The sequence below is a fragment of the Rhipicephalus microplus genome, chromosome 8 (genome assembly GCF_043290135.1).
Source record: "Rhipicephalus microplus isolate Deutch F79 chromosome 8, USDA_Rmic, whole genome shotgun sequence".
NCBI lineage: Eukaryota > Metazoa > Arthropoda > Arachnida > Ixodida > Ixodidae > Rhipicephalus > Rhipicephalus microplus.
Genome location: NC_134707.1, coordinates 12,486,858 through 12,498,573, shown reverse-complemented (window position 1 = coordinate 12,498,573; position 11,716 = coordinate 12,486,858). Strand labels below are relative to the sequence as shown.

Below are 11,716 nucleotides of genomic sequence, written 5' to 3'. Positions count from 1 at the left end.
ATTGTCCAAGTAGTCACACTGGCTAGTAAGAACGTCTCCTAAACTGTAACGTCTGGTTGTATCGCTTCCAAATACAAAGAATATTGCTGGAGCCAAGATATTGTAACAGGAGCACCCAAGCTTACCTATAATAGGACAGCTCCTATATGTGCACCGAGAAGATTTAAACTCGTTGGTTTGAAAGATATATAGCGTGACAGATGTTTAGAGTAATATATATATGGACAATGTTTCCTGCAGTAACATTCAGAGATAACGTAGTTTCAGCTACTCGAGATGAGATGCCATGTGTGTGAATGTTATAACAGCTGTGTTAAACACACTCTAGAATGGAAAGCTGGTTTAAAGCAGGACTATCTTGCATGTGACGCACTTTCTGGTAATGTCATGCAGCACTATTAAACAGAACACCGTGGTATGCTAACAGCATTTAAGAGTTACCCAAGCCAACATTGGGCTTGCATTATCAAAGACACGCATCTGCTGACAATACTAATCCAAGCTCCTCCCAATAACGCACCTAAAGTTCATCAAGATTTTCGAAAATGTTTACCATAACATTTTGTAGTTCTCCCATTTCTAGGTTTTGTTTCTCATATTTTGAAGTCATAGTTTAACTTCTCGATTTTTTTCGCTGATATTTCTTACCAGGAACCTTTTCCCGAAGATGCTATTTTACAGTTGAAACCGCCAACTGTGAAATAAGTCTCAGTAACCCTCAGTTATTTCGCATACAAGCCTTCAAACTAGTGACAGATGTAGTTTTCGTGCTGTAGACAACACAGCACCAGCACCAGTCTGCATTCATTTTGCACGTTAGAGTTAGCATTGTTGCCAATCTAGGACCAACAACATCTTTTTTTTTCTCTCGCAGATGGCGGCGGCCATAATCACATATACAGTCATACTCGTGCAGACAAGCCAGACCGCTACGGATATCCTTCAGCAAAACTCAACTTGTCTGCAAAATACCAATGCGACGACTTAATAAATGTTTACGCTGGCCAATCGTTATTGCGTGCATTTGTATTGATGTCTACGTTGGTGCTGCAGACATCACCAAGACGTTAATAAGATTGCTGAATCGAATGAAACAGCACCAACAAAAAAAGTGCAGGGAGCGTCCTGCTTGATGCAGCTCCTCTCATGAAAACGGAGTTTACTTTACTACATCACCGGATAGTGAACGTTGAGGAATGTCCCCTAATATTTTTAATAGTATGGCAGCGCTTATTTACGCGGGGTGCTTCACCGGCTGATGGAAGTTCAGAACGTTTCCATTTAACGAAAATATTTTCAGGGTGCTTTTTAAGTAAAAGAGATCGAATATTTTTTCATATGCTCCAGCAAAGGCTACTCTTTTTCGAGCTACAGAAAGATGACAGATGATTGCTAAAAGAACATTATATTATTTCTTTAATATTACTAATATAACAATCTTCTAAAGTGTTCAGCATCATTACATTGAGTTATCTGCTCTTTCACTAAGAATTGAAGACAAGCTTTGATACGTACTGCGGTGACTTGCCACCTTTGCGAAACAAACTGGGAAGAGGTTTGTTAACCTATAGCAATGACCTATTCCACTTGCTGTTATAAATCCTGTACGCTTAATAATCCATGATATGAGCTCATTTGTGTCGCATCATGTGTGAGCTTTTTTCGATACGAAGTGAGACATGCGCTTATGAGCTTAGTTTAACGGTGATGCGACAGCCACTGATGCTGTCGGTTCTCCCACTTACACGCTCTAATGTAAGCAAACTCTTAAGGGTCATCAATATCGATATAAAGTTCAGCTCAGTAACATCGCTTCGCTCTCTAGCGAAGGGGTTTTTTTTTTTTTGTTCTCGCATTCTCACAATGGCGTTAGGACTGTACATTGAAAACTGTGCCCTGTCCACCCCATCAGGCAGCAATAGAGTAGGAAAACAAATCGGCTAGAAACACGCTATTCAAAGAACACGGTTTTGTAGACGCCCCTAAACCGGTCAATACACGCGCTACAATCACCGGCGATGTGTTCGGCGGTCTCTCTTTTGCATAAATAACGCACGTGCTGGCCGTCTCGCGCCCACACTGCGTGACTCTGTCATTGTTGCCAAGGTAACGGCTTGCCGCCGCTATGAAAGTTGCCACTAAGGTCACAGAAAAGATGCATGGCAATCCATTAGCAGTTCTTCATTAGTCCGTTCACGGCAGCCCAGGCGTGAGCGCGGTGAAGGTCCTTTCATTTGTGGTGAAACATGAAGACTAAAATACAGACAACAAGGAACAAGCTTCACACAAGTGCGCCGTAATAGGCTGCTCGTAGTTCGGATGCCATGGCCTATGTGGACAGGGTTTTCACCTTAGCCACTTCGCAATGGCGACAGGAAACAACACAGAATGGAAGTATTATTGTCACGCCAGCATGGCGTTCAGACCTCCGTGATAAAGTGTTGGGTAGTCCAATGTCGCTCGGCTTCGCAATGGGACAAAGCCGTTATCAGAGACACACCGGCTGCCTAGGTGTACCCTGAACCCTCTGCTTCTCTTAAGGATTCCTGGCATCGACTGCGTTCGCCCGTAACTTTTTCGGTGGCACCATCGTTCTGCAAGGGTGGGCCCTCGTGTACAAGGAGCTGCATGCTGAAAGTAGGACTCAGTCCCAGCCTGATCTCACAAGGTAGGCCTTAATATTCGCTTGTCTTGTCGTTTTGCCATCTAGAAAAACGAGTATGCACCAAAGGTACGTATTTACTGTTAAAAAAAGATATACACTTTCAAAAGAGCAAAGCGCAGTTTTGTGTGGTACCTTTGAGTGACCTATGAAACTACGAGATCAGTGGCGTAGAACAAGCAGTACGATTGTCAAGTATATGCTTCCATTTTGTCCACTTTGTTGCACATTGTAACATTCCTATGCTGATCTGCACAGAATATTTACCAAGGCTTGTTATTTTTATGTACAGTGGCTCTTCAGGGATGATTCTATTTATTTACAAAATACATAGCAAAATATATCCATACTTAGGAATCTTAAGTATTTTATGAACCTGATGACACGGTTCGCAAGGTCAACGTCAATGACTCATCCGCCCGAAATATTTATTTCGTCAGTGGGAAAACGTTCCGCTGCTAATTTCTATGACAGATACGCCATGAGCGCTCACATGAATGGCTCCTCCTCCATTGTCGTGGGGCCCAAACGGGTGTTCGCCGTGGACGTCGCACCCACTCCTGGAGACATGCATGGCTCTCCCAAAGTGGACAAACACGAGCGGGCGCCGTATAGCAACATGATGCGAAGCTTTGCCCTTCAAGCAAGATTGTGTCGACTCTGTGGGTGCTGCTTCATCAAAGACTTTCTCGCAAAGCCCCCCAGGTATGTTCGTTCAATTCCAAACGGCAGCTGTGTTGTGCAAGCTCATAATTTCACAGGGATTCCGTATCCCTACCTCGTGATTGCCGTCTGGTTTGTGTCCTTTACCATTTCTTAACTTGAATACTTGTGAAAGTATTCCATTGCAGAGATAACTTCCTTTCTTCACACTGTGTAACCTTGTACCTGAGACACCTACCGTTAGGGCCTAAATTAGTTTATCTTCATACTAAACGAAGTGAGTATGAAGCAAAATTATCAGCCGAGAGCCAGGCAATCAAATAGACGTGGTCCAGCTCGTGCTTAGCATCCTGGAACGCCAGCGGCCGAACGCGGCGCCCCCACGGGTTTTACGCGAGTAGGTTGCTGCTCCGGGACGTCCGAGCACGCTAGTGTCTCGCTTTAATCCCCATACTAAACGAAAAAAAATCTGTATGAGATATATGTGGCCAATATATAAATGGGGCTCACCTTCTTTATTAGGGAAAACCGGGCAGTCATATCAACTAAGCTGTATTATAAAATGGCAGAAATAATGTATCTGACGGAAGTGCTTGCTTGAAGTACTGCCTATCTTGGAATTGTCGGCAGTAGTCTTTAATACATGGCAGAATACAGCAGCTAGCATTATTAGGGTATTCTCTAACGCCTATTCTCTAAACCTTTAATGCTCCATTGGTTTGCCGCTGATCGCCACGACTCTGACTGCAGGTCGCCGAGAATCGTCTGGCTCCACTGGTACACGCTGTACGCGGCCACCTGCTTCGCCTTCTACGTATGGTTCGAGATCGACGTGGTAACGCGCGATGCCATAGAACTCAGCGACACGCACCGTCTATTCACCAAGTCCCTGCTCGTGCTCCTTCACGTCGTCATCATCGTCAAGGCTAGTGGCAACTTCCTCACGATGGCTCTGGGCTGCCGCAAGATGCTCGACTTCTTCACCGCTGCCGCCCGATTCGAAAAGGACATGGACGTGCCCTCCTGCAAGTGCTGCGCCCAGAGACACTTCTTCTGGTACGACCTCGCGGGCATCCTGACACTCACCATCTACTTCGTCAGCTACACTGTTGCTCTCTTTCACCAGGAACAAAAGGTTGACCGACATGGTGAAGAGTGGACACTGCGCGAGATCGTAGACAGGGGTTGCAGCGTTTTCGCCGCCGTGCTATTCTTCGTCTACGACAGCGTCAATTTCATCGCCCTCAGGCGCACGGCCGAAGTTCTGGTGGTGTACGTCACGCACCTCAAGGAGACTATGGAGGACTACACTGGTGACAAAACGGTGCCCTGCGACGTCGAGGCGGCTCAGAAAGTGCAGACGATCAGACTTCACCTCTGCACTGTGCAAGAGCTGAAGGACTCCATAAATGGCGTCTTGCAGATATCGGTGGTCATTTCCAGCGTCGGCCTTCTGCTGGTCACTTGCATATCACTCTTCACGGTCATCACCGAGGGGCTGCAGAGGACGGAGCTCTGGATCGCCATTGGTTACTCGGCCTTCAATTCGTACGAGTTCCTCAGGCTGGCACAAGTGAGCCAGTCGTTGTCTAACGGGGTGAGTCTAGAAGCGCTGCTGCTCAGTTGCGCGCAAAACCGTTCCATAAATGCAACTCCAACGGTAGAGATGGTGAGCACTACTTTAAAACGTTCAATCGTACGCTCATAATAATCTACCTGACTACTTTTACAATCACGAGTACAGCGCTACGTAAGAAAAGCAGTAAACCAGAATTTGGTATTGCGTGTCGAAGATCACTCGGAGATTGCAGAGAGGGATAATTTCTTCCATGTTGATTTTTACTCCTAGAGTTATCCCAGGCGAACAATCTTTTTCGGTTATTCAACGCTGGTCACCAATGTGTAGAGGGGCTGCAAAGCCATGCAGTCACTTTTTTAGCAAGAGCCTACAAACTATAAATGAAGACAATTTAGTGCGTTGCTGGGGAGACGCTGTGTTCTAGATTTTCATGATTGTATTGTTGCAACTGATATTGACAACAAACCTGCGTAAGAGGTTGTAGTGCTAAAAGGTAGCACATAAGAAGTAGGTCGGACAGACTGATCCACAGATGGACGGACAGGCACACAGACAGACGTCCGGACACACAGACATGCGGACAGACCGACGTACACACACACACACACACACACACACACACACACACACACATACATACATACATACATACATACATACATACATACATACATACATACATACATACATACATACATACATACATACATACATACATACATACATACATACATACTGAATGTATTTTAGTGGTACAGATGTAGTCATCAAATGTATTCCTGTCGGCTTTGTCTCACTCGTTATTATAATAATTCAGTGAGTACCCTCTGTATAAATCTTGCCCTTTCACAATGTATGTGCCCTTCCTGCAATAATCCCTAATTGGGATTGGCAGTATATGTAAATAATAATAATAATAATAATAATAACAATAATAATAATAATAATAATAATAATAATAATAATAATAATAATAATAATATATTAATATAATAATAATAATAATAATAATAATACATGCATACATACATACATACATACATACATACATACATACATACATACATACATACATACATACATACATACATACATACATACATACATACATACATACATACGGACGGACGGACGGACGCTTAGCCCCACTCATCATCCTTCACTCGGTAGATATGCTGTAATTTTTTTCTTCTCTATTCCTCTGTTCATTGCTAAACTCCGAATTCCATCGTCATTCGTAACAGGAAAGGTCTCAATCTTATCAACACGATTTTCATTAAAATCTTTCGCAACAACAATAATAATAAAACACGTCCATATGGCTTAGCAGTGATATACCTTCCAATGCGCAACGTTTGTGCGCATCAACAAGATTTTTAAAGCGACGGAAAACAATGAATAACGAAATGTGCAGGCATGCAAGAAGGTTTCTCAACAAACCTGTATGGGAAGGGAGGTATTGTAGCTACTCTACATGCCTAGTACTATTAAAGGAGTAATTAACTATCCACTATTTTTCCCAGTACCAGGAGATCAAGAATCTTTGCCGAAGAACAATGACCATAGAGCGGACAACCGCCTACAGCCAACAGGTATGAAAAGTCCCCGTTATATATAAAATTATTTGAAATCTGAATGTCGATATGAACATTTACATAGAGCGGACGACCGCATACAGTCAACAGGTAAGAAATGTTCTCATTTTGTATAGAACTATTTAAAATAATAATGTTGATTACGATGGTTCGAATCGTCATATGAAAGATCAGAGGAAGAATCCCAAAATTTCGTTACAGGACTTTTTTATGACGTCTAATATTCGCCTAAACTTTCATATGATATAAATAGGCCGCTGGACACCAACACTACTTGTCATCTGCAATACCAGTTCTTGAGACGGCGAGAAAACATTACAGACTGTTGTAACCTTCGAGTGTAATGTTTCAGCCCATAGGTATTAAAGAATGCAACACTGCGAATGCGCTAGCAGCGTCTATATTGGCACCGACTATGATATGAGAAGAGAATGGTATCCATCAACTTTAAACATTTCCTCAATGAATGTCCTGCATGGAATAAATATATTATCTTTTGGTGCAAGCTGCACAACCAATCAAAAACTAATTGAACTGTCAATGGACAATGTTTCGAAAAAATTGACGGCAGATCCACGAGGTGAATGATGATAAAATTGGGCGAAGCTCCTGGAAGTAATACCGTGAAATTTTCTTCCCTTAATTCACCCAATAAAACCATTGCTTTAGTAAACACCTGGCGTCTTTCGTTAAGCAGCTGGCGTCTTCTTTTTGTTTTGCTTTAAAAACATCTGGCGTCTTTTCGTTTTGCTTTTAGAAAACATCTGGCGTCCTTCGTTGGTTTATTTCATCAATCAACGGCGTTTTGAACAAAATTTTTTTATTGTTTCATCATGCACAGGAGAAATCTCCCCAGGCACTACCTTGGAGTAAACAATGGCTGCTACTGGGAATGAGAGACAGCAGAAGTCGGCTTTCAACACTTCTACTTCTACTAACGTTTCCTATACTGCTAATGGGGAATGAGAGACAGGAGCTTTCGCTTTTAGTTAATGCGCACGCCGCGAACTTTTTATTGTTCAACATAGCACAGGAGAAATCTCCCACCAGCACCACCTTGCAGGTCAAAATGTAACACTTGTTACACACTACGACTACGACTACGAGGGACGAACGGGTGCCGCTTTAAGGAGCTTCGCCCCTAATATACCTATTAGCTTTTCCAACGTTTTAGAAAGTTCAAAGTCGTGTGACGGCTTAGAATTGAGGTTTGTCATTATTATACAAACAGTTAATCTCAGAAGTGCTTTGTTTCAAATGATTTGAAGCTGTCATGATGGTGTTTTTACTTGAAATTCTCACTGAAATCAAATTATTCCGGGTTTTTGGAGCTTTATTGCTTGACCTACGCAACAGTTACGTGGTAGCCATCATGATCAAATGTTCTCGCACAGCAGGGGGAAACGAGCCGGAAAGCATTATGCTACGAACATTGAAGTTGTCGTTGTGTTAGTCCTTCAAAATGATTTTGTCTGCTCTGCAAAAAAATTTAGGCTACGCCGCTATCTCGAATAGCGTTTTCTGCATGAATGTCATCTTTCAATGACATATATTGGTATTTTGAGATGTAGAACTTGTTTTTAGGCGCGGATATTTTCAGGGTCAAGCCATGTCTTCTGTCTGTCGCCATGTAATCCTATAGATATCCATATCCACATGGATAGCCATATATACACCTCGGCACCAAATGGCTAGTCATATCCATGTGGTTAGCCACATGGGTATTCATATAGATATTTCTATGGATATCTATACGATCATCTCAACACCGTATGCACATTGCGATTAATAAACAACTTTGTATTGAGTGTGCACACGTGTTGTCACGTCTTTGCATGATCAAGTGGGCAATGTATGGGGTCAATCATTTCCCGGAGCTTAGCCCACTCGTTATCATTCACGTCATGGATATTAGACTCTTTAGATTTAGGTTGGTAGATTTTTATTGTTGTTCTTTGCATATTACACTATTCATTTCGGAGATACTTATGGCGTGGCACGTTGAAAGCCATCGTCGTCATTAATCAGAATAAACTTATGATGCAGGTGCAGTATTTACACTGCAGCATAAATCCAGAAGACATCAGCCTGAATGGGAGTGACTTTTTCAAGATCAACCTGCCCTTACTTGTCTCGGTAAGCAATGGAAATTACCAGAGATCAGCACACAAGCGCAGCTCTTAGATCACACACCATCTGTATACTCGGCGACAACTTTTCTTGGCACTGAAGGGAAAGGTACGGAGGCGGAGCTTCTGCACATGCAGCACTACGCGAAGTAGTCCATTTTGGCGCGCGCCTCATTACGCTGTAAAAAGTGACGGGGGCGCACTATCACCGTTCTATGTAGACGCAGACGCCGCTTTGCGTTTGAGGTGCACGTAAATAGGCGCGACTTTCTCGCGCGTTCAAAAACACGAAGTCAACAGAGAAAAATTTAAATAAATTCTAATATCTTACTGGTGTGAGTTGCGTCCTCTCTCAAATAGCTCCAAGTAGAAAATAAAGGAGGAAAGCTGGAAATACGGGCGCTACTTTGGAACTACCTTTACTGGTGGTAGGAGGCACGCGATTAGGATCCGTAGCTTTCCCTTCAGTGCCAAGAGAAGTTGTGGCTGAGTACAGACTACGTTAAAAATGATTCTTGAAAGCTCCAGCAGCCAGCAGACATAGCTCTTAGTGGCACGTGTAATTATAGACTCTACAGTTGTGTGAAAGTTACATAACTTTACGCCAGGGTTCTGGAGATTCAATAGGATGTAACTGGATTCATAATAAACAGAAGAACGCAAATTTACGGCTCACAACTCCCCTCAACTTTTTACTGTCCTGAATGTAGGTGGAATCGTTCGAATAAAGGACACTATGTTTTACGGTAATGGTAAAGTGTAAGTGAATAGTTATTTACTGTGTAGTCTATTATTTTACATTTCTTCCTGAAACCTCATGTAACTACCCACTAAGCTTGCATGCGAAGGTTACCTGCTGGCAGCGAGCCTTCCTGAAACCGTAAAAAAATTTAAATTCGATCCTCTCTGAAAGTTCCTCATTTAACGGCTTGTACTGCTTTTACCAAAGTACTGCTTTTAAAAAAGTGTTCGTGCGTAGCGAAAGAAAAAAGTCAAAGTATATAATATAAATTGAACTAATGGATTGCATATTTTCCGCAAGGACTGTATTTCTCTCTGTTCTTTGCGAGTTAAGCAAATATATAGCCAAAGCAAGTCGCAAAATGAAAAAGGCCCCAAGTTGCAGATATTCTCTATTGTTTTTTTAACTGCATAACATTTCCAGAGAGTGTTCTGAGTTGAGTGTTTTTTTTTTATTTTTTGAAAGATAGGACTGTTTTGTGCATTCCTGAAAGATTACCTTTTCCTCACGTGTGCTCACTCATTTAGTTCATTTCGCAGCAATAAGAACGTACTGTTTAATATTTCATAATGACTTCCCGTAAAGCAGTAAATAGACTTTTTTCTATTTGCAAACTATGTGATGTCACTGCGAGTGCCCCACTCAAAAGTACCACCCTTGGGAGCTGATGCGAACTGACAGAAGAGTTGCGCCGGCGGGATCTTTTTGCATAGCAGCTCTGCGGGTGTCTGCATTGTCGCGAGAGGTTTTTGCATGTTGCTACTTTGTGGCGTCACGGCATTTAAAACTGGGGGACGCTTCAGTTTCCCTTCAAGAGTAGAAAACGATAGCGCAAGCTGGTCTGGAGTGCTTCGCCTTCGGAAAGGCTTCCTTGCTTTGGTTGGACCGCACCGTAATGCTTCCTTGCTATGCCTCGACCGCACCGTGAGAAAATGATCTTACTTTTAATGCGATAGCGTTATAGAGCTCGTGTCGCAGGAAACCCACCACCGGTGTCGGCCCTGTTGGTTGTTAGCGAAAAATTGTCTGTGCGTCCGTGACCGAAAAATCAAGTTACCTAGATAGCCGCAGGAGGCCGCTACTTGTCCACGCGTGCGCACGCGAGCACACTGAAAAGCCGCGCATTCGAAGAAAAAAAAGAGTGCTCAAGGTCACGAGGCGCGGTAGTTTCTTTGCCCTGCTACCCCTCCCTGCTTAGCTTCCAGCACTTTCGTCGGGACGAGAGAAAAGATAACGCAATTGCAGCGTGCGACAAGCATTTGTAACTTTCCTCGCACTGGACGGATTCTGAAGATTTTTGCGGCGTTCAGTTCATGAGGCAATAGGCTCTTCTGGTGAATTCATTTTATGGTTGCTTGAAAAAGTATTTCAGGGCCCCTTTAACGCATTTTTTTTCACAGGTGTCACGACGACAACGAGCCCGTTCCGCGATAATAGCGCACGCTGGTCTAATTTACTGTGTGCATGTTTGTGTGCGTGCGTGTGTATGTAACAAAACAAACGAATAGGCATGCACTTAGTAGTTGAAGGGTGCACTAGGGGCCGCATTTCTCTATCGCGTTCAACTCTCAAAGGCGAAGCTTAAGGGTCTGCCGATTTTTGTTAATAATTTGGTGTTCATTAACCGTTCGGCATTTGTTTTGCAGATGGCTGGCAGTATTATAACGTACACAGTGATTCTGGTGCAAACGAGCCCGGATCTCGAAGCTACAGCTGGATGCGGACCTGACACCTCACTTACCACTGCTGCGCTTTCCATCTAGACGTCAAGACCAGATGAATAAAAGACAGAAGAAAATTCAGTTGACATCCAACCACTCAATCAGCTCCATGCTTTAAAAACGAAAAAGTAGTTGGCGCCTCTCTTGTAGCCACAGGTTATAACATGCAAGTCAGTTAGCACCGTTCTTAGACGCTAAAAAATATTAGCATAAATTTACAGAAAGTGTAATGTGTTTCAGTTGTCTGTATTTCTTTTTGGCAGGAACATTGTGTCACAGTCGCGCTTCTCTTTCACGCAATTCTGGATAAGCACTTACTTCCGGTTTTTCAATCATTCGAAAAATGCGTTGTAAAAAATCAAGCTGATATACTAGGAGAAAGTTTGGTTAAATATAACCTATGGAAATAGGAAAAGAGGTGTGGTAGAATCGGAAATACGGGACAGGAGGATCTTCATTACGGAAAACGATTGATCTTTGCTGGAAGCCCCACCAGGTTCATGATGCCTCTTCGGACACTCAACCCTGGCCGAGCGCCATGGATCTCTCACGTATCCCAAGTGTAAATACGTAACATGGGTTACTATCCCTTCTGCAGTCTTGCTGCGTCGTCCCACATGACATG

The 11,716-nt window shown here is 43.1% G+C and overlaps 1 protein-coding gene across 1 annotated transcript; it reads left to right on the top strand.

The window, feature by feature from the left end:
* The first annotated feature begins 3,143 nt into the window (after positions 1–3,143).
* On the top strand, positions 3,144–11,179 carry LOC142769310 (uncharacterized). Its single transcript, XM_075872451.1, has 5 exons — positions 3,144–3,367; positions 4,076–4,922; positions 6,428–6,496; positions 8,546–8,635; positions 11,017–11,179. Exons 1-5 carry the CDS (start codon positions 3,144–3,146, stop codon positions 11,131–11,133), a joined length of 1,347 nt encoding a protein of 448 aa, XP_075728566.1. The 3' UTR covers positions 11,134–11,179.
* The last annotated feature ends 537 nt before the right edge of the window (positions 11,180–11,716 follow it).

What these genes read in the sequence shown, in the direction of transcription:
- LOC142769310 (XM_075872451.1), top strand. Translation starts at nt 3,144, where the DNA reads ATGAGCGCTCACATGAATGGCTCCTCCTCCATTGTCGTGGGGCCCAAA. An exon ending in TTTCTCGCAAAGCCCCCCAG is followed by an intron (nt 3,368 to 4,075) that starts GTATGTTCGTTC and finishes CTCTGACTGCAG; the next exon opens with GTCGCCGAGAATCGTCTGGC. An exon ending in CAACCGCCTACAGCCAACAG is followed by an intron (nt 6,497 to 8,545) that starts GTATGAAAAGTC and finishes CTTATGATGCAG; the next exon opens with GTGCAGTATTTACACTGCAG.